Raw genomic sequence first — 21,390 nt, 5'->3', positions numbered from 1 at the left:
CAAGGAGATATACCCATGTAAGTCGGGTATGGTCATCGATGAAAGGTTACAAACCACTGTTTACCAGACAGGGTTAGAGATGCTTGAGGGACCCCAAACATCACTGTGGACCAGGTGGAAAGGCTGGATAGGTTTATAGGGCTGAGAAACAAAAGACACACAAGGTTGTTTAGTCATGTATACAAACATCACAAGATAATGAAGAATATTCACATTATGGAATAAATGAGGAAACAAATATCGCATATATTGAAAACTAGGATGTCCAAGACGAAAATGCCATAATAAATAATTTGTTTCAGACATAAAAGAAGATAAAAGAGTCCTAACAAGCTCCTGGAGGAAGCATTTTCAAAAAGGAAATAGAGGCCTCTGTCATATCGGGCAGTGCCAATCATCATCCCCGAGCTCAAGTCCTGAAACAAAGCAGTATCTGGTGAGAAGACAACTCTACAGTTAAAATCTTTTATTATTTTACTTATTGATAATAAGTTGTAAGAAATTTTGGGCATATATAGGACATTTTGCAGAGTTAATCCCTGAAATGGTGACAGTCTGCCTTTTCCAGCAACAGGAGCGAAGGACCCATCCGCAATTCGAAATCCTCTCATTTCCAGCGCTTGGATAGTATGAGAGAAACCGGTCGGATGAGCCAGTCAAGTGATCGGTCGCTCCTGAATCTAGAATCCATAACTCATTCCCTTCAACAAGGAAACTAAAAGATTGAGGGTTACTTGATTGAGCAATTGTTCCGATCCCTATGGTACCTGAATCACCAGGATTGGTCACTGTGAGGCTGTGTCGAGGTTGTGCGGCCCCCTCAACTGATTCACCCACTAGAGCACGACCAGATTTCGACTCGTTATTCGGAAGGCGACGTTTACCATTCGGAGGGCGACCATTGCAATTTCCAGCACTGATCCTTCGTATGCCACTGTTTTTTGCAATGCTCACATACTGGAGGTGTTTTACTATTCTGCTTGTCACCATCAGATCCAGTGGACTTCACCCAAAAGGCAGCTGACTCTACAGTGGTAACACCGGCCCATTTATTGCACTTGATCTATCTTCTTCCAATCTAACCTCTGAATAGACCTCCATGAGAGACGGTATTGGTTTCTGCCCTAGTATTCGACTCCGAACTGTATCAAATTTGGGGTGCAAACCCTGCAAGAAAATAATACACACGCTCAACCTCTTCTATCGTGGAGTATTGAATTCCATCTTGGCGGGCAGTTCCAGATGATCTCTCGATATAGATCCATTTCTTGCCAAACCGACATCTTGCTGAAGTATGACGTTACATCCATGCTCCCTTGTTTGCATTCGTGAACCTGTTTACGTAGAGTATACAGGCGGGATGCTTTCTGACGCCTCGAATATAACCGTTAGACTGCATCCCAAGTATCTCGGGCAGTGGCTGAATAGAGTAAAGGTTTCCCAATTTGTGGTTCCATGCTACTGATTAACATTGAGCGGAGTAAAGAATCCTCTGCCTTCCAGACACGCTCTTTGAGGATCCCAGGATTCTGTCTTGGTATCTCTCCAGTCAAATATCCAAACTTATGGCGTCCCTCAAGAACGATTTTAATTGTTTGGGACCAAGAGAAGTAATTTTGCCCATTCAGCTTCTTCTCCCGTGATCATTCCTGCAGAATTTCCTATAGTTCCAGATAAAAGATTAGTAGTAGGAAGAGTAGGAAACATTGATACCGAATTTTCTGAATACATCGGGGAAGAATCATGGCCATTCAAATCTGGGCTCCAAGGGTGGCCATCTGTTGCTGGAGACTAACCAATTGTTGTTGGAGTTCCCCATGAGATTCAGATCTAGAAATTTTTCTGTCCAAAGATCATGGGATTTTCTTCAACGGAATCACCCATTCGAAACTGAGGTTGAACTGGATACACATTGAGGAAGAGGCTGTCCACCATGGTACTGTGAAAAGCTACTGCCGGAAGTCCACCGGTGGAAAAATTGTGGCAGCCCGTGATTGGCGTTGCTCCCAGACGGCTGCGACAAGTGGGTAACGGATAGAAGGCTCGGCGATCGGCCGCGAGGTTGAAGAAAACGGGCCGATCTGACCCGACTCGGCAGCTGGAGCAAACCCACGACCGTCTGGAGCAAATCCGATCCTGTGCGAAATCGAGTGTGGGCCGGTCGTGTGTGAAGTCGAGGGACCGAGTGCGTGCGCCGTAGAAGAATCGATCGCGTGCGAAGCCGAGGGACCTTCATCGATGATGTTTGGCTGGAACGGCTGGGTCTGCTGAGTCTGGGAGCTGATTGGCGCGCTGGCTGGAGTGAGTCCACCACTGTTGTTCGGCTCGCCGGCTGGAACTGTTCGGCTATGCCGCCTGGGATGATGGTTCGGAGATATTGGTCACTACTGCTTGAATCACAGCCTCATTAGTCAGTGTACCTTCACCTATCAAGTTTGATGACTGAGTTTCTTCTATCAGGCTAGGGTTTCATCACCTTGCTCTAATACCATATTGAAATAGAAGGAAAGAAAACGACACAAGGAATTTACGTGGAAAACCGTAATTCAGGGAGAAACAACGATAGAAAAGGACTTCTTATTTTAATGTCATACATACAATAGACCCCAACTCAGATATAAATAGAATGAGGTAAAACCCTAATTTAGCAAATATAGTATAAATTAACAAAAATGCCCTTAGGGCTAATTCAACGTATTTCAACTAATAGTTAAATCAATTTTTTTACGTATTGATATTTTACTTCCTTTTATAAAAAAAAATTAAATTAATGACCCGGTAACTCGAACCAACACCAATCCAAATTGTTTCATGGTTGGGTTGGGTTGGGTCTTATTTCTTAATGAGGGTTATTTGGGTAAAAGAAATTTACAACCCGAACAATTGGGTTGGGTCTAAAAAGTTCTTCAATCCAACCCACGAACACCCCTAATCTCCCCAATGTAAATTTGTCTATGGAAAAGCAGTTTGGGGGGGGGGGGGGGGGGGGGGGGGGAGGAAGGGGTTGACAAGATAAAAATGCAGAAAATTAAATGTGGAATGTAAGATAGATTGGTGAAGAGAAAGAGGGATAGCATGAGATTACCTTCGCCAATTAAGAGACCGTTGGGCTATTTATAGATTACTTCATCAATTTATCATAGGAATTAGTTATTTAATTAATTGTCTAATCGATTGATCCGGTAGTGTCGTTTAGACTCTCTTAAGAAAATCGACTCGTAATGCGATGCCAATTTCTAAATTAAACTAAATAATAGTCGTGCATTACCTACAAGTTAATTGCATCAAGCTCTTGGATTGATTAGGACATTAGATTAAACTAGCTAAGTCAAACTTAACGTTTTTCTATTCCTTAGGTCCCACACTATCTATTCGTTATTGGTGACCTTGGTTACGTTAGAGATCGAACCATAACTATAAATCAACCTATTTACTACTCAAATTATCTATGCCATCATTACAGTTCAGATAATCTCAACATGCATGGCGCGGGTGAACAAACATACAAGTATATGTGATTAAGTCGTTAATTTAATCTATTTAGTATGCTCATCGTAAGAAATTCAAGCAAGGATTCACGGATGCCTACTTTCTAGCCCCATTCATATTCCGCCGTTTTCTCCTCATCCTCTTACATCTATGACCAACATGGGTGGAAATTGGTATGATTATGAACATTCATCATTAGTTGGTCTTTTATGGGCTCCACACTTGATGGTACTGGTCCCTTGGTTTAGATATCTCGGTCTTTGCATAAAGGTGATCCCAACAAAGAGCAACCCAACCGATCTTCAGCAAAGAAAAAAAGAGAGTCGAGAGAATTACGGATCTAGAAAGCTCTATTTTTGTTATGAAAAAAAGGCTCAACCTTTGCTTAAAGAAGGGTCTATATCAGTGTGACACAAATGGTTTTGGGCTTTAAGTTTCTGTTATGGTGGAACCCTTTCGTCTCAAGTGGCTTCTAAGATGCCTCTGAGCTTTTGTGTTGATGTCATCGACTAGAATCCGTATGATCATGTGCTTCTTTCGTTTTTTGAACTATCTCCTATGTTTTTATCACTTCCTTTCTGGATTGGGTTGTATCTTTTTGCTCCTCATACATCCTGTTTGTATCTATCCATTATGTGTTCTGCTTTAATTTTGGATTTGGGTATTTTCCCTATTGGTTTTATCCCCATTCTACTCTTTGGATATTTCATTCATCATGAAATGTTTCTTGTAAAAAAAAGAAAAATCAAGCAAGGAGTAGAAACAAGAAGAATCAGAAAATCCACGAACATTCCATAAAAATCTTATTATATCCATAACTAAAGTGCTCATTTGGGGCCTAGTCGATCATCTAGAATTCAAATCCTGATGCCAAAATCTTCATTACAAGCCAAAATACAAAGAATTTTCATGGGTTTTGGCCAAAACCGAGCTTAGAGCTCTCAAAATCGCCACCAACTCTCCTTCCTAACCCTAGAATGAAAAGAAATATATGGTCCATCGAGGGCACCGTGACGCTACTAAGAGTGCTGCGACTCATGCATTTTCCGCAGTGAGTCTGCTGGGGTTTGCGACGATGTTGTGGCTCCAAAGGGTAGTGCTGCGATGTTGCTTGTTTTACGTGCTTCTGACTTTGAGCGCAACACTGCGAGCGCTCTGTTAAGCTCTTGAACCGTCCATAATGCTCCAAAATGCATGTAGTGTTCAAATTCCTACAAAATATAAGACATTTAAATTGATTAATCATTCTAAACAAGCAATATTAGAGGCATTAAGATAACTTCATTTAGGGAGTTATCAATAATAATTGTGAAAACGATAGTTAATTAGTTGATTGTTGAGTTAGTACAACACATGAACTGCAAGATAGCATGATGTGCCATGACTTTGTTATGTCTAGTAAAAAATGTCTAGCAGATCTAGAGGTTTTATTTTATTTTTATTTTTAGTTTTAAAAACTGAGCTTTCATTGAAAAAAAATGGAAGAATGTTCAAGGCATACAAAAAAACAAGTGCACTAAAGGAATCCAGGACTCCAATCCAAAAGGATAAAACATAGCTGGCTCGTTTATGGATGGATGCCCATAAAGAGGCATGAACCTTGCCAAAAAAAATAAAAAATAAGGCGAAGTAACAAGTTTTCCAAGAATCTTCTCCCCTCATCACAAAAGGGAAAGTTCATGAGAATATTCTGAATCATAGACCTACAGTCCTTGTTACAAATTAAGGTACATTTAAATTTGATGGATGCAAGAGGAAAATGATTGATTAGGCATTTAGGAATTGATGATAGAGCAACCTGTCAGTAATCTATATTGGCTATAGAAATGATCATGGACGAACAAGATTAACTAGGAAACTGAGATAGTAAGTAGCTCACCATTGCAGCATGATTTATTTATTTTTACAAAGATGCACAAACATTTTATTGGTATTTGGATGTTACAAACGAAAGATTCCCTTTTAGGGATACATCTTGGAAGCCCCCAAAGCAGAAAACATCTAAAATTAGTCCAATATGTAATAAGATTACAAGGAAGCTTCCCTCACATAGAATACTCTCATAAAACGAGTGATTGCAAAAAATCATTCGGAAGGGCAATCTAACAAGCTGTACGAAACTTTATTTTGAACACAAATCAAACACACATCACCACCACTATTACACACATTTAACCATATTGATCTCGAGATTCCAAAATGCGACATGTTGGAACGGCTAAATTCTACTCACCAAACAAAACGCAAGCTACTGCTATGCCGTATGGTACTTCATCATATTATCAAAACTTTCTTTTTCCCAAAAAATTGTTGATTTCTTCCAAAATCAAAGCCCCAAACCACATACTTAACAATATTAAGCCACAAATCTCTTGCTTTCCTAAATCTGGCCAAGTAGGTTGAAGATATTGTTTTTAGCCCTGAAATCAAAAGTGCAAGAGCGTAGGAAGCTTTGAAACGAAGTTTCCAAAAAATTTCTTGCCGTACAAATATGGAAGAACAAGTGATGGATCCCTTCAACCCCTCAAATCAAAATTAATGGTAATTTGGATCAAGGACAATAGTTGCTTCGTTGTCAGTGAAAAGGATGGTTTTCAGACACATGAAAAAAAAACGACAAATAGAAAAACATACAATAAGTCTCAAGTGGATTGAATTAAAAATTATCCATAAATTTTTTGATCCACGGTTGACAAGTGGATATAAATTACTAACATAATGTTTCCATGTCATAAGACTCATATGATCCATACCATTGAGATAGAACTGCAGGTTGTAAAACTTATGCTACTCCTTTTATGTTTACTCATCTATTGTAGTCAAAACCTTTTGTTTTGCTTCTCTTCCAGTTTGGCAGAAGTTGAAGAGGAGAATCAGGAAATTCTTTAATGCATTATATCTGAGACTGATGGTGAAAAAGCCAGATTATTGAATTCAACCGGTTGCTTGAACAGCAAGCACGAATGATGCACCAAACACCATGTGCAGTGACTGCGTTATCTAGTTTAATGGATCCCACGTCCAACCTAGTAAGGCTGCTTTTCCCTAGTCGGAAGCTTAATCTTTATTTGTTACTGTTTGCATTGCTATATCTTGGATGTTATTACATGTTAGTTACAACGTATCTGATCTCTTAAGAATAAGAGAGGTCTGCTCTCATTTTTTTTTAAAAAAAAAAAGAGAGAGAGGACTAAATATTTCATCCTTGTGGTTTCGCGGATTTCCACAATTAACAAGGCATATGAAAGAGGAAGAGTAGCACCTCATGTCATTTCTGCGAAGACACTTTCTTTTCATACTGATGCTTTCAACCATATTGAAAACTCAATTTTCTTGTAATTGAGCATTAGTGACTGCCATCTTGGTATTAACAGCGTGGCTGAAGTGAAGGCAATTACTTGATGTCAATTAAGCCAAATGAATATGTATTATTGTGAGAATTCGTGCCATATGCTTTTGCCATACCGTGTAGGGTGTCAGTAAAGCCTGATTCTGTCTAATGCAGTTTTGGCCATCTTTGGATAGACAACAGGAGGATTTTCTGAGTGTCGGAAGAGGGATTGCGCAATTTGGTTAAGATAAATGTCTTTTTGTTTCATTCAGTCAGGGCTCTCTTGTTAGGAACTTAGAAGTTCCTTTTATAATATTTAATCCGTGTTTTGTCCAAATTGAAGGGTTGGTCACTCTCTTGGCTTTTGTAGGCTTCATCATCAATGACCTTACTTGAACAGATCTGTTCTTAGACGGTACATCTGGGTCCTTGAGTTCTAAACAAAATGTAGGCTTTTCATCATCATCTTCATCATTTTCCTTTTTGAAAAACATATTCCTTTTATTGAAAAAAATAGCTAGCTAAGGTCCCACCTCAAATCCTCCAAAATTTTATGTTGTTCCTCTGAATCCTCTCATTTCCAGCGCTTGGATAGTATGAGAGAAACCGGTCGGATGAGCCAGTCAAGTGATCGGTCGCTCCTGAATCTAGAATCCATAACTCATTCCCTTCAACAAGGAAACTAAAAGATTGAGGGTTACTTGATTGAGCAATTGTTCCGATCCCTATGGTACCTGAATCACCAGGATTGGTCACTGGAGGCTGTGTCGAGGTTGTGCGGCCCCCTCAACTGATTCACCCACTAGAGCACGCCCAGATTTCGACTTGTCATTCGGAGGGCGACGTTTACCATTTGGAGGGCGACCATGCAATTTCCAGCACTGATCCTTCGTATGCCACTGTTTTTTGCAATGCTCACATACTGGAGGTGTTTTACTATTCTGCTTGTCACCATCAGATCCAGTGGACTTCACCCCAAAGGCAGCTGACTCTACAGTGGTAACACCCGGCCCATTTATTGCACTTGATCTATCTTCTTCCAATCTAACCTCTGAATAGACCTCCATGAGAGACGGTATTGGTTTCTGCCCTAGTATTCGACTCCGAACTGTATCAAATTTGGGGTGCAACCCTGCAAGAAAATAATACACACGCTCAACCTCTTCTATCTTGGAGTATTGAATTCCATCTTGCGGGCAGTTCCAGATGATCTCTCGATATAGATCCATTTCTTGCCAAAACGACATCTTGCTGAAGTATGACGTTACATCCATGCTCCCTTGTTTGCATTCGTGAACCTGTTTACGTAGAGTATACAGGCGGGATGCTTTCTGACGCCTCGAATATAACCGTTAGACTGCATCCCAAGTATCTCGGGCAGTGGCTGAATAGAGTAAAGGTTTCCCAATTTGTGGTTCCATGCTACTGATTAACATTGAGCGGAGTAAAGAATCCTCTGCCTTCCAGACACGCTCTTGAGGATCCCCAGGATTCTGTCTTGGTATCTCTCCAGTCAAATATCCAAACTTATGGCGTCCCTCAAGAACGATTTTAATTGTTTGGGACCAAGAGAAGTAATTTTGCCCATTCAGCTTCTCTCCCGTGATCATTCCTGCAGAATTTCCTATAGTTCCAGATAAAAGATTAGTAGTAGGAAGAGTAGGAAACATTGATACCGAATTTTCTGAATACATCGGGGAAGAATCATGGCCATTCAATCTGGGCTCCAAGGGTGGCCATCTGTTGCTGGAGACTAACCAATTGTTGTTGGAGTTCCCCATGAGATTCAGATCTAGAATTTTTCTGTCCAAAGATCATGGGATTTTCTTCAACGGAATCACCCATTCGAAACTGAGGTTGAACTGGATACACATGAGGAAGAGGCTGTCCACCATGGTACTGTGAAGAAGCTACTGCCGGAAGTCCACCGGTGGAAAAATGTGGCAGCCCGTGATTGGGCGTTGCTCCCAGACGGCTGCGACAGTGGGTAACGGATAGAAGGCTCGGCGATCGGCCGCGAGGTTGAAGAAAACGCGCCGATCTGACCCGACTCGGCAGCTGGAGCAAACCCACGACCGTCTGGACAAATCCGATCCTGTGCGAAATCGAGTGTGGGCCGGTCGTGTGTGAAGTCGAGGGACCGAGTGCGTGCGCCGTAGAAGAATCGATCGCGTGCGAAGCCGAGGGACTTCATCGATGATGTTTGGCTGGAACGGCTGGGTCTGCTGAGTCTGGGAGCTGATTGGCGCGCTGGCTGGAGTGAGTCCACCACTGTTGTTCGGCTCGCCGGCTGGAACTGTTCGGCTATGCCGCCTGGGATGATGGTTCGGAGATATTGGTCAACTACTGCTTGAATCACAGCCTCATTAGTCAGTGTACCTTCACCTATCAAGTTTGATGACTGAGTTTCTTCTATCAGGGCTAGGGTTTCATCACCTTGCTCTAATACCATATTGAAATAGAAAGAGAGAAGAAAACGACACAAGGAATTTACGTGAAAACCGTAATTCAGGGAGAAAAAACACCGATAGAAAAGGACTTCTTATTTTAATGTCATACATAACAATAGACCCCACCTCAGATATAAATAGAATGAGGTGAAACCCTAATTTAGCAAATATAGTATAATTACAAAAATGCCCTTAGGGCTAATTCAACGTATTTCAACAATAGTTAAATCAATTTTTTACGTATTGATATTTTACTTCCTTTTAAAAAAAAATTAAATTAATGACCCGAGTAACTCGAACCAACCCAATCCAAATGTTTCATGGTTGGGTTGGGTTGGGTTTCATTTCTTAATGAGGGTTATTTGGGTAAAAGAATTTACAACCCGAACAATTGGGTTGGGTCTAAAAAGTTCTTCAATCCAACCCACGAACACCCCTAATCTCCCCAATGTAAATTTGTCTATGGAAAAGCAGTTTGGGGGGGGGGGGGGGGGGAGGGGAGGAAGGGGTTGACAAGATAAAAATGCAGAAAATTAAAGTGTGGAATGTAAGATAGATTGGTGAGAGAAAGAGGGATAGCATGAGATTACCTTCGCCAATTAAGAGACCGTTGGGCTATTTATAGATTACTTCATCAATTTATCATAGGAATTAGGTTATTTAATTAATTGTCTAATCGATTGATCCGGTAGTGTCGTTTAGACTCTCTTAAGAAAATCGACTCGTAATGCGATGCCAATTTCTAAATTAACTAAATAATAGTCGTGCATTACCTACAAGTTAATTGCATCAAGCTCTTGGATTGATTAGGACATTAGATTAAACTAGCTAAGTCAAACTTAACGTTTTTCTATTCCTTAGGTCCCACTATCTATTCGTTATTGGTGACCTTGGTTACGTTAGAGATCGAACCATAACTATAACTCAACCTATTTACTACTCAAATTATCTATGCCATCATTACAGTTACAGATAATCTCAACATGCATGGCGCGGGTGAACAAACATACAAGTATATGTGATTAAGTCGTTAATTTAATCTATTTAGTATGCTCATCGTAGAAATTCAAGCAAGGAGTCACGGATGCCTACCTTTCTAGCCCCATTCATATTCCGCCGGTTTCTCCTCATCCCTCTTACATCTATGACCACATGGGTGGAAATTGGTATGATTATGAACATTCATCATTAGTTGGTCCTTTTATGGGCTCCACACTTGATGGTACTGGTCCCTTGGTTTAGATATCTCGGTCTTTGCATAAAGGTGATCCCAACAAAGAGCAACCCAACCGATCTTCAGCAAAGAAAAAAGAGAGTCGAGAGAATTACGGAATCTAGAAAGCTCTATTTTGTATGAAAAAAAGGCTCAACCTTTGCTTAAAGAAGGGTCTATATCAGTGTGACAAAAATGGTTTTTGGGCTTTAAGTTTCTGTTATGGTGGAACCCTTTCGTCTCAAGTGGCTTCTAGATGCTCTGAGCTTTTGTGTTGATGTTCATCCGCTATGATCATGTGCTTCTTTCGTTTTTTGAACTATCTTCACTGTTTTTATCACTTCCTTTCTGGATTGGGTTGTATCTTTTTGCTCCTCATACATCCTGTTTGTATCTATCCATTATGTGTTCTGCTTTTATTTTGGATTTGGGTATTTTCCCTATTGGTTTATCCCCATTCTACTCTTTGGATATTTCATTCATCAATGAAATGTTTCTTGTAAAAAAAAGAAAAATCAAGCAAGGAGTAGAAAACAAGAAGAATCAGAAAAATCCACGAACATTCCATAAAAATCTTATTATATCCATAACTAAAGTGCTCATTTGGGGCCTAGTCGATCATCTAGAATCAAATCCTGATGCCAAAATCTTCATTACAAGCCAAAATACAAAGAATTTTCATGGGTTTTGGCCAAAACCGAGCTTAGAGCTCTCAAAATCGGCCACCAACTCTCCTTCCTAACCCTAGAATGAAAAGAAGATATATGGTCCATCGAGGGCACCGTGACGCTACTAAGAGTGCTGCGACTCATGCATTTTCCGCAGGTGAGTCTGCTGGGGGTTTGCGACGATGTTGTGGCTCCAAAGGGTAGTGCTGCGATGTTGCTTGTTTTACGTGCTTCTGACTTTGAGCGCAACACTGCGACGCTCTGTTAAGCTCTTGAACCGTCCATAATGCTCCAAAATGCATGTAGTGTTCAAATTCCTACAAATATAGACATTTAAATTGATTAATCATTCTAAACAAGCAATATTAGAGGCATTAAGATAACTCATTTAGGGAGTTATCAATAATAATTGTGAAAACGATAGTTAATTAGTTGATTGTTGAGTTAGTACAACACATGAACTGCAAGATAGCATGATGTGCCATGACTTTGTTATAGTCTAGTAAAAAATGTCTAGCAGATCTAGAGGTTTTATTTTATTTTTATTTTAGTTTTAAAAACTGAGCTTTCATTGAAAAAAAATGGAAGAATGTTCAAGGCATACAAAAAAACAAGTGCACTAAAGGAATCCAGGACTCCAATCCAAAAGGATAAAACATAGCTGGCTCGATTTATGGATGGATGCCCATAAAGAGGCACTGAACCTTGCCAAAAAAAATAAAAATAAAGGCGAAGTAACAAGTTTTCCACGAATCTTCTCCCCTCATCACAAAAGGGAAAGTTCATGAGAATATTCTGAATCATAGACCTACAGTCCTTGTTACAAATTAAGGTACATTTAAATTTGATGGATGCAGAGGAAAATGATTGATTAGGCATTTAGGAATTGATGATAGAGCAACCTGTCAGTAATCTATATTGGCTATAGAAATGATCATGGACGAACAAGATTAACTAGGAAACTGAGATAGTAAGTAGCTCACCATTGCAGCATGATTTATTTATTTTTACAAAGATGCACAAACATTTTATTGGTATTTGGATGTTACAAACGAAAGATTCCCTTTTAGGGATACATCTTGGAAGCCCCCAAAGCAGAAAACATCTAAAACTTAGTCCAATATGTAATAAGATTACAAGGAAGCTTCCCTCACATAGAATACTCTCATAAAACGAGTGATTGCAAAAATCATTCGGAAGGGCAATCTAACAAGCTGTACGAAACTTTATTTTGAACACAAATCAAACACACATCACCACCACTATTACACACATTTAACCCATATTGATCTCGAGATTCCAAAATGCGACATGTTGGAACGGCTAAATTCTACTCAACCAAACAAACAGCAAGCTACTGCTATGCCGTATGGTACTTCATCATATTATCAAAACTTTCTTTTTCCCAAAAAATTGTTGATTTCTTCCAAAATCAAAGCCCCAAACCACATACTTAACAATATTAAGCCACAAATCTCTTGCTTTCCTAAATCATGGCCAAGTAGGTTGAAGATATTGTTTTTAGCCCTGAAATCAAAAGTGCAAGAGCGTAGGAAGCTTTGAAACGAAGTTTCCAAAAATTTCTTGCCGTACAAATAATGGAAGAACAAGTGATGGATACCTTCAACCCCTCAAATCAAAATTAATGGTAATTTGGATCAAGGACCAATAGTTGCTTCGTTGTCAGTGAAAGGATGGTTTTCCAGACACATGAAAAAAAAGACAAATAGAAAAACATACAATAAGTCTCAAGTGGATTGAATTAAAAATTATCCATAAATTTTTGATCCACGGTTGACAAGTGGATATAAATTACTATACATAATGTTTCCATGTCATAAGACTCATATGATCCATACCATTGAGATAGAACTGCAGGTTGTAAACACTTATGCTACCTCCTTTTATGTTTACTTCATCTATTGTAGTCAAAACCTTTTGTTTTGCTTCTCTTCCAGTTTGGCAGAAGCTTGAAGAGGAGAATCAGGAATTCTTTAATGCATATTATCTGAGACTGATGGTGAAAAGCCAGATTATTGAATTCAACCGGTTGCTTGAACAGCAAGCACGAATGATGCACCAAATACACCCATGTGCAGTGACTGCGTTATCTAGTTCTAATGGATCCCACGTCCAACCTAGTAAGGCTGCTTTTCTCCTAGTCGGAAGCTTAATCTTTATTTGTTACTTGTTGCATTGCTATATCTTGGATGTTATTACATGTTAGTTACAACGTATCTGATCTCTTAAGAATAAGAGAGGTCCTGCTCTCATTTTTTTTTTAAAAAAAAAGATGAAGAGAGAGAGGCTAAATATTTCATCCTTGTGGTTTCCGGATTTCACAATTAACAAGGCATATTGAAAGAGGAAGAGTAGCACCTCATGTCATTTTCTGCGAAGACACTTTCCTTTCATACTGATGCTTTCAACCATATTGAAACATCAATTTTCTTGTAATTGAGCATTAGTGACTGCCATCTTGGTATTAACAGCGTGGCTGAAGTGAAGGCAATTACTTGATGTCAATTTAAGCCAAATGAATATGTATTATTGGAATTCGTGCCATATGCTTTTGCCAATCCGTGAGGGTGTCAGTAAAGCCTGATTCTGTCTAATGCAGTTTTGGCCATCTTTGGATAGACAACAGGAGGATTTTCTGAGTGTCGGAAAGGGATTGCAATTTGGTTAAGATAAATGTCTTTTTGTTTCATTCAGTCAGGGCTCTCTTGTTAGGAACTTAGAAGTTCCTTTTATAATATTTAATCCGTGTTTTGTCCAAATTGAAGGGGTTGGTCACTCTCTTGGCTTTTGTAGGCTTTCATCATCAATGACCTTACTTGAACAAGATCTGTTCTATAGACGGTACATCTGGGTCCTTGAGTTCTAAACAAAATGTAGGCTTTCATCATCATCTTCATCATTTTCCTTTTTGAAAACATATTCCTTTTATTAGAAAAAAATAGCTAGCTAAGGTCCCACCTCCAAAATCCTCCCAAAATTTTATGTTGTTCCCTGCCCCATGCTTAAGTTTTTGGCAATTTCAAGCCACTTTCTCCATTTAGTAATAGAATTCCATGCTTGTTGGCATCTGAAAACCACCTTCCGTCCTCTCCATTCTTGCTATGTATAATTCTAGGCTTTTAGCAATTTTCCTTTCATTTAGTCAACAAAGTTATTCAATTTTTATGAAAAAAGAAAATTAAAAGGCAATTAGGCATCCAGGGCAGGCAGTTGAGCATCCAGAGGTGCCATGCCCACAGATAAGACATTTCAACTAAATGTATTTGGTAGTTTCCAGTTAGCTTTATAGTATTTATGCATATCAATTATACTTGATTGATTTAGATTTCTATTTTTATTATTGTGTGGATTTACGAGGATATCATCAGTGTTCTATTTACCTGTATCGTTTCTATAATTTCTGCATTGTCTTAGTCACTTCAAAACTTTATTTGTTACATATTATAATCCTTAATATTCAAAAAACCTTTTTCTCTAACGAACTTGATCCCGATTCAGAAAAAGGTACAATCAGGTTCACTTAGAAACCACATATGATACTGAATAGTTTTTCATTATCAACTACAAAGTTGTACTAGAGATAACATATTTAATAAAGATCCATATCTTAATTTGGCATAAATTTATTTTTTTTTCTCCACTATGATGGCTATTTTGCAATTATCTCTTCCTAAACCAGTTCTAAAGGTGGAAGAACTTTTCTTCACAAGATATTTGTTCATCTTTGTTTTGGTAATATTATAGATCGTATTTTGGAGATTCAAATAGAAGAAAAGGAGGTGGAAAGTAATCTTGTGATGTTAGGGTTAATGCTATGCATCTTACAAAATGATTCATGAAATTGTTATTAATAAAAAACGCCACATTTTCAATATGTGATTCGTATTGATGCAGGTTTTCTATTATGGGGGGATGTATGAGTTTTTATATATTAATTGGTGCTTGAAGGAGTTGTTTTGCTAATTATAAACCTTTCCCATCATTGTATAACATTTATAATGTACTTGTGTCACTAACAAGTCAATGTACTTTGTTTGAACAGTACACCAGAGCTGCTACGCACCAGAGCATTCAGGACCTACTTTGAAACAAGATGACATAGACCACCCTGTTGGTGTCAGCTTAGGCAATGCTTATTCTAATGGTACCCAACCTGTACTCTCAACTATGCACACTGCTGTGGATATGTCTTCTCATGCCAGGAATGATGTTGCACCTCAGAGCTCAAATGTGGGTCTGTTTCAAGGAATGAATGGAGGGATGATCAAAGTAGAAACTGGATATTCAAACAGTTCTCCCTACATGCTTGGAACAGAGAGCAATGTCCTTGATGCTCGTCAATCAATTGGGAACACGTCAGTTGCATCTTTTGCTAGTGTTGATTCCAACACACCATCCTTCAATGAATCACTTCTTGATCCGGATCCCTCCTCATTTGGGTTCATTAATCAAATTACGAGGAATTTTAGTCTCTCAGATCTGACAGCGGACTTTTCCCAGGGTTCAGGTATTTTTCTTCACTGCTTATGTTAAATTAATTTAGAATGTATCAGTCTCTTAATTTTAAGTTCAAGAGATGTTCAAGAAGATTCCTAAAGAAAAAAAATAAAACTTTCCCCCTTTTGTTAAGCTTCGCCCTTCTTTATGTAAAAAATATAATGGGAGAGACTATAGAGAGTGGAGTGGAGCAGGACCATATAGATGTATTATCAGTTATATAATATGACTTTGAACTGCCAGATATGCTAGAGACCTATGCCAGATGTCCGTTTTTACCAACAGAGGCTGATAACATCCTTGATACTTGTGAGAATGGAGATCGTCTTGGTAATGAGTTTTCTGTATCTGTTGATCCTTGCTTGTAATATTCGACAGGTGGTTATTGACTTAAAATTTCTTCGCATTTAAAGATGGTAAAAGGTTGGACAATGTATCAGAAAGCTTGAGTTACGAAGATTTCAGACACAATTAGCTGGTAAGTTATCTGTATTTAAGTGATCATTTTAAATGTACGCTTTTCTTTGACCGTTCTTCGTAGAAGAACTAAGACCAACTATACACACACAGATGTATAGGGTATATCCTTTTCCTTTTATGTTGGTCCACTCCACTGAAATTGTGGGAGGTTCCCATCGATTCTCCAATGTGATGAAATCATGAAAGCACTTTTGCTTGGAATCCAATTACTTTTCATAAGAATAGGCTTCCTTGTGGAGGAGACGCTCATTGAGATGGATTGCTTGTGGGCTCACTGGAGTTTTTTGCTATCACAAAGAAGAATATAGGATTGACTTTTGATATCCAACAATCCTTTGGTTTCTAATTTTCTCGTCAAAGCTCTCGACACCTGATTTTATAGGACTTCACTTTAGGTTACCAACTCGTGAGAGCTTTAAGTTGCCAACTCATAAGAGCTTCAAAAAGTAATCATCAACATATGTAGGTAAAATGTAAAGATGTACCAAGCAAGTTTAAGATGAAGGACAAACCACTATAAGCACACATTGAAGAAGAATGCGTGACTGCTTGCCTAGCAGTTCTTACATATATGCTTCAAATATATGAGTTTCCAGCGGTAGGAGTAGGATTTTAGGAAGTTGGATGAGAATTTGAATGCATGGCTCAAATGGAACTTGATGCTTAAACGTATTTATGGGCATTCGTATCTACTTTGTTTTTTGTAGTCTTACTACTATTATCTATTTGCTGGGGAAATACTAGCCATAGTTACACATTCGATCTTTAGTCCGTATATGTCTGGAACTGGTGTAAACCAAATGAAAGTTTTTATTCAAATGATCGGGCTCTCTATTTATAGAGAATTAAGTGTGGGATAGGGTGACAAATTTTGAATTTACCCCTGAATCTTATTACATCATATTCTATCCCTAAAAAAAATACTCGTCCTCGAGTTTTAAAATGAAAATGAAGGTAAAAGTAAAAAAGTAAGCCACTTGAACGGAAATATCTTTGAATCACCAAAGTTAACAAATATCCAAATCTCATTAGTCATGCAACCTTGCAAAAACCTCAGACCAACATCCAAATCCATTGCTAGTAAAATTTCAAAGATTTCAAATTGGCATCGGGGTTGGGTTTGATTTGGGTCAAAATTTGTGGATCATGGGCTTAAATACCCAAATGTCCATTAAGAGGGTTGTGGGCTTTTAGGGTTAGTTCAGAAAAAGAAATCCATGTGAAAAAATTTGGGAAAAAATCCACCTCTTCCTTTGTCTTCTTTTGTTTTGCGTATGTCTGCACAGGGGTTGTCCATCGTGTAAACCAGCTTTCGATGATTTTCTTCATGAACCATGAAGTCTCCTTCGTCTTCCATCTTTATTGAAGTTTTTATTTCGGCCAAGTTTGCTTCACCGGTGAAAATCCCAAAATTTTCCGATTCCACTTCACCGGCGAAAACCCCAAAAATTTCCGATTCAAGATATTTCATCTCTCGTGTTGTTTTGTAGTCAACCGGAACTAGATCTTTAAACTTTTTTGAATTAGAATGCCCATGGGTTTCCTTTTCTTTTGCCTCTGTTGTACCTTCTTCTTCAACATCACCATCTCCGATTTCATAAATCGATCATTCCTACTCATTTGGTTCGTGTTGGTCCCCGCCCTGGGTTTGACCGGGGATGGGGGTCAAACTGGAGATTCTAATCGGGTCCCCGATCGGGGACGGGGTGGGGACAAGGAGGGTATCCCCGCCCCGTCCCCAATTAACCTTTTTTATTTTTTTAATATATATATATTACCAATAAATATATTTATATATATATATATATGGAGATGGGTCCCCGTAGGTACCCATTTCCTCGGTGGGGATGGGGGAAATACCCCCTGCGGGGACAAGGATGGGGAGTCCCCTCCAGCCCCGTCCTGGCCCTGTTGTTAACCCTAGCAACGGATAGGGTTAACAACATGTTTTCTTCTGTGCTTAAGGTTTTGTGCAGGTTCCATGATTTTTCCTTAATTTTTTTTCTTCTTCCAAAATGAGCTCTCCCTCGCACATTCTACCTTCTGTACTAGGCTCATTGTCTTCAATTGTTGGCACACTGTTTTCGTGGTATCTTTGGTAAACTTGCATTCTTGGTCGTTCTTGGATAGCCACCAGCAAATCTTGGATGTTTTTTGGAGGAATTTTTTGTTGCACATTCAGATTCTGTCTTTCTTGAGGTTAAATGATGATTCTTGGTTGATTTTCTTTGATTCGTTGCAGTGGTAAATCGAGATTTTTTTCTCTGTGATCGAGTGCCGAGGACATGCGTTCAAGTAAGCCATAAATACCATCGATTGAGCTTTGAATTGACCGCTTGCATCAAGTCGAAGTCTTCGGTGATAGGACAGTTGGTTGTTCCGCCTCTTTGAGGGTTGTCACGGGGCTATTGCCGATAGGCCTTTTTCCCGCCATAGGGTCCAAGGTTCTTGGAGCTCTGATACCACTTGGTGTAAACCAAATGAGAGTTTTTATTCAAATGATCAAAATCCTATCAATACAAGAGAGGGGGTTCTCTATTTATAGAGAATTAAGTGTGAGATAGGGTAACTAATTCTAAATTTACTAAATTACTCAAAATCTTATACATCAGGAACTTAATGAAACATATGCGTTTTAAGTATTTTTATTTCAATTTAATCATGAAGTCGAGGTCGAAGACTTTAGGATTAAATTGAAATGAAAATAGTCCACCGATAGGCATATTCAAAACTTTTAAAAACTAGATATATTTGTTATAAAACTGAATATTGTGTCTAATAGGACCCTCTTATAGGTCCATGAATTTTTTAAAATGAATACGTTAAGGACCTATTAAACACAAAATTGTAAATTTAAAGACTTGTTGGGTACAAAATTATATATTATTTTTTAAATTTCAGAGACCAAATGGATACAAACCTAAAAGTTCAAAGACTGAACTTGTAATTTAACCAAATAAAAATATGAAATAAAAATATGAAATAAAAATAAAACCATGAAGTCATTATTAACAATCAGTCTGTGTTAGTCTAGTGCATATGGGGGCCAAAACTTATCCATGCTTGCTTTTTGGTAATAATTTATCGTGTACCAAGAACTAACTTCATATAAGCTATTAGTTTCACAACCTAAATGAAATTGAAGATGGATATCAAAGATGAGGTAATTAACAGAGGTAAAGATTGAAGTTTACCCCTAATCAACCAAGTTAATCTGTATAATCATGGCTCTTATGAAATGCCACTTTAAATGTTGGAAATTAACATGATTTTCTTTTGTTCATTGCAGTGCAGCAGAGATGTACATTATGTAATGCATTTATACAGAGATTTGGAGCATGGAAGCTGCTTATTGATGAACTTTTTAAGCAGTTGTATATGATATAATGCACACGGGTTTTCTGTCAACCTGATAATTGATGCATCAACTATCATCATTTTGTTGCTATACTTGTGCAGATGATTGTACATAGGATTGTAGGGCTGGAGAGGCATTCAGATCAGCGCTGAAACTTACTGACCGATTACCATAGCAGGTTAACATGGAGAATGGGAAATAATATATCACAGTGATTCTGAAAACATTTTTAGCTTTCCAAGTGATTGAATTCTCTTAAACTAACCTTTAATGTTTGATGTTTTGCTTGATGATTGCAATATGGGAAGTGATTGTGTAATGATCTGATGATTATATTGAGTGTAGATTGTAAGACTGAAATACAGAATGTTGGTTGGGTTGAACTTTGTGATTGACTGCCATTGAAGGTGGCTTCACCATATTGTCTTTAATTAAAGAAGCCTCTTGAGGTGAGTTATAAGCAAATTGTCAAATTCTGTTTGTTATGGGTGAAAAATGTGTGGCTATGGGTCGGTCTGTTGATAGTCATTTGATTTTTGGGTTTTAGTTTTTAAAAATTAAGTCTATAAACATGTTTTTTCACTTTTAAAATTTTACTTTGTTATTTGCCTTTTACCAATGTTTTCGAAAACCAAGTCGAAGTTTTAAAAACTAAAAAAGGTAGTTTCAATTCATAGTATTGTTTCAATATTAAAAAATTTTGAAAACTAAAAATGCAGGTCATATTTAGTAACTATTTGGTTTTTAGATTTTAATTTTTGAAAATTAAGCTTATTAACACTCTTTTCATTTTTAAATTTCTTGCTTTTCGTTATACTCTTTATCAATATTTTTAAAGATCAAACCATAATTTTTAAATTAAAAAAAATTGTTTTTGAAAAATTGTTTCGTTTTTGAATTTAGCTAAGAATATAATTCTTATACTTTTCTAAGAAAAGAATATGACTCTGGTAAGATATTGGAAGGAAATTAGATTAATTTTAAAAAAATAAAAAACAAAAAATGAAATGATTATCAAATGGGTGTAGTTTTTGAAATTTGGAATTTGTTTAAGAATTTTGACTTTTTTACTTAAGAAATATGTTAAATGGAATGAAAAAGAAATAGGTTTAATTTTCAAAATAAAAAATTAAGGCCTCGTTTGATAATAAATTTGTTTTTTTGTTGTTTTTGAAAATGAAGTTTATGAATATTATTCATATCTCCATTTGTTATCTACTTTTCACTAATAGTTTAAAATATTAAGCCAAAGTTTGAGAATTAAAAAAAGTAGTTTTAAAAAAAGTAGTTTTTGTTTTTGGAATTTGGCTAAGAATTGAACTATTGTACTTGAGAAAAATGCAAATTATTATAAGAAATGTAGATGAAATAAGTTTAATTTTTAGAAACAAAAATAAAAAAACTAAATGATTACCAAATGGTGCTTAAATAGTTACCCAAACGGATTATAACTATTGACCAAGAAAAACTGATTATGTATTTATGGATATCAAATGCCGAGGGATCATTAACTTGACTCGTACCTATTCAGAATCTAATACCATGAGAAATTTTGAGTACCGATCAGAATCTAACACCATAAAGAAATTGAGCAAAAAGTTGTTGAATTGTCCTATTTCTTGCATTTTACAGTTGAAGTTATTTTAAAAATGATGTCTAGAATGAATGCTTGTCTTAGTTTGTAGCAAGAGAGTAAGGTTGAAGATATCTATTGATATATCGATATATCTGTAAATCGAAGGGTTTGACATCGATATTGAATATCTATAGATATCTCTAATATCTTTTGTAAATGCTCGTAAAAAATATAAAAAGATATCATCTATTTAGTCTAATATGAATAAAAATACTAATTGCAATATTCATAACTTAGTTTGAGAATA

At 37.5% G+C, this 21,390-nt stretch overlaps 1 protein-coding gene across 5 annotated transcripts in view; it reads left to right on the top strand.

The window, feature by feature from the left end:
- LOC120073356 overlaps positions 1–19,972 on the top strand; it is a 29,716-nt gene extending 9,744 nt beyond the window's left edge. For 2 of the 5 annotated variants that reach the window (XM_039026154.1, XM_039026153.1), the window contains exons 4-8: positions 13,110–13,292; positions 15,215–15,679; positions 15,913–15,999; positions 16,083–16,147; positions 19,439–19,972. In XM_039026154.1, coding sequence (XP_038882082.1) covers positions 13,110–13,292; positions 15,215–15,679; positions 15,913–15,999; positions 16,083–16,144 — 797 coding nt within the window. In that variant the 3' untranslated portion in view covers positions 16,145–16,147; positions 19,439–19,972. Of the gene's footprint in view, positions 1–13,109; positions 13,293–15,214; positions 15,680–15,912; positions 16,000–16,047; positions 16,148–18,391; positions 18,445–19,438 lie in introns of all 5 variants that reach the window. The other 3 variants (XR_005480741.1, XR_005480743.1, XR_005480742.1) reach the window with 3 other exon arrangements.
- The last annotated feature ends 1,418 nt before the right edge of the window (positions 19,973–21,390 follow it).

Source organism: Benincasa hispida, chromosome 3 (genome assembly GCF_009727055.1).
Source record: "Benincasa hispida cultivar B227 chromosome 3, ASM972705v1, whole genome shotgun sequence".
NCBI lineage: Eukaryota > Viridiplantae > Streptophyta > Magnoliopsida > Cucurbitales > Cucurbitaceae > Benincasa > Benincasa hispida.
Note: the sequence above shows the minus strand (reverse complement) of the source record. Positions and strands in the feature narration are given on the sequence as shown.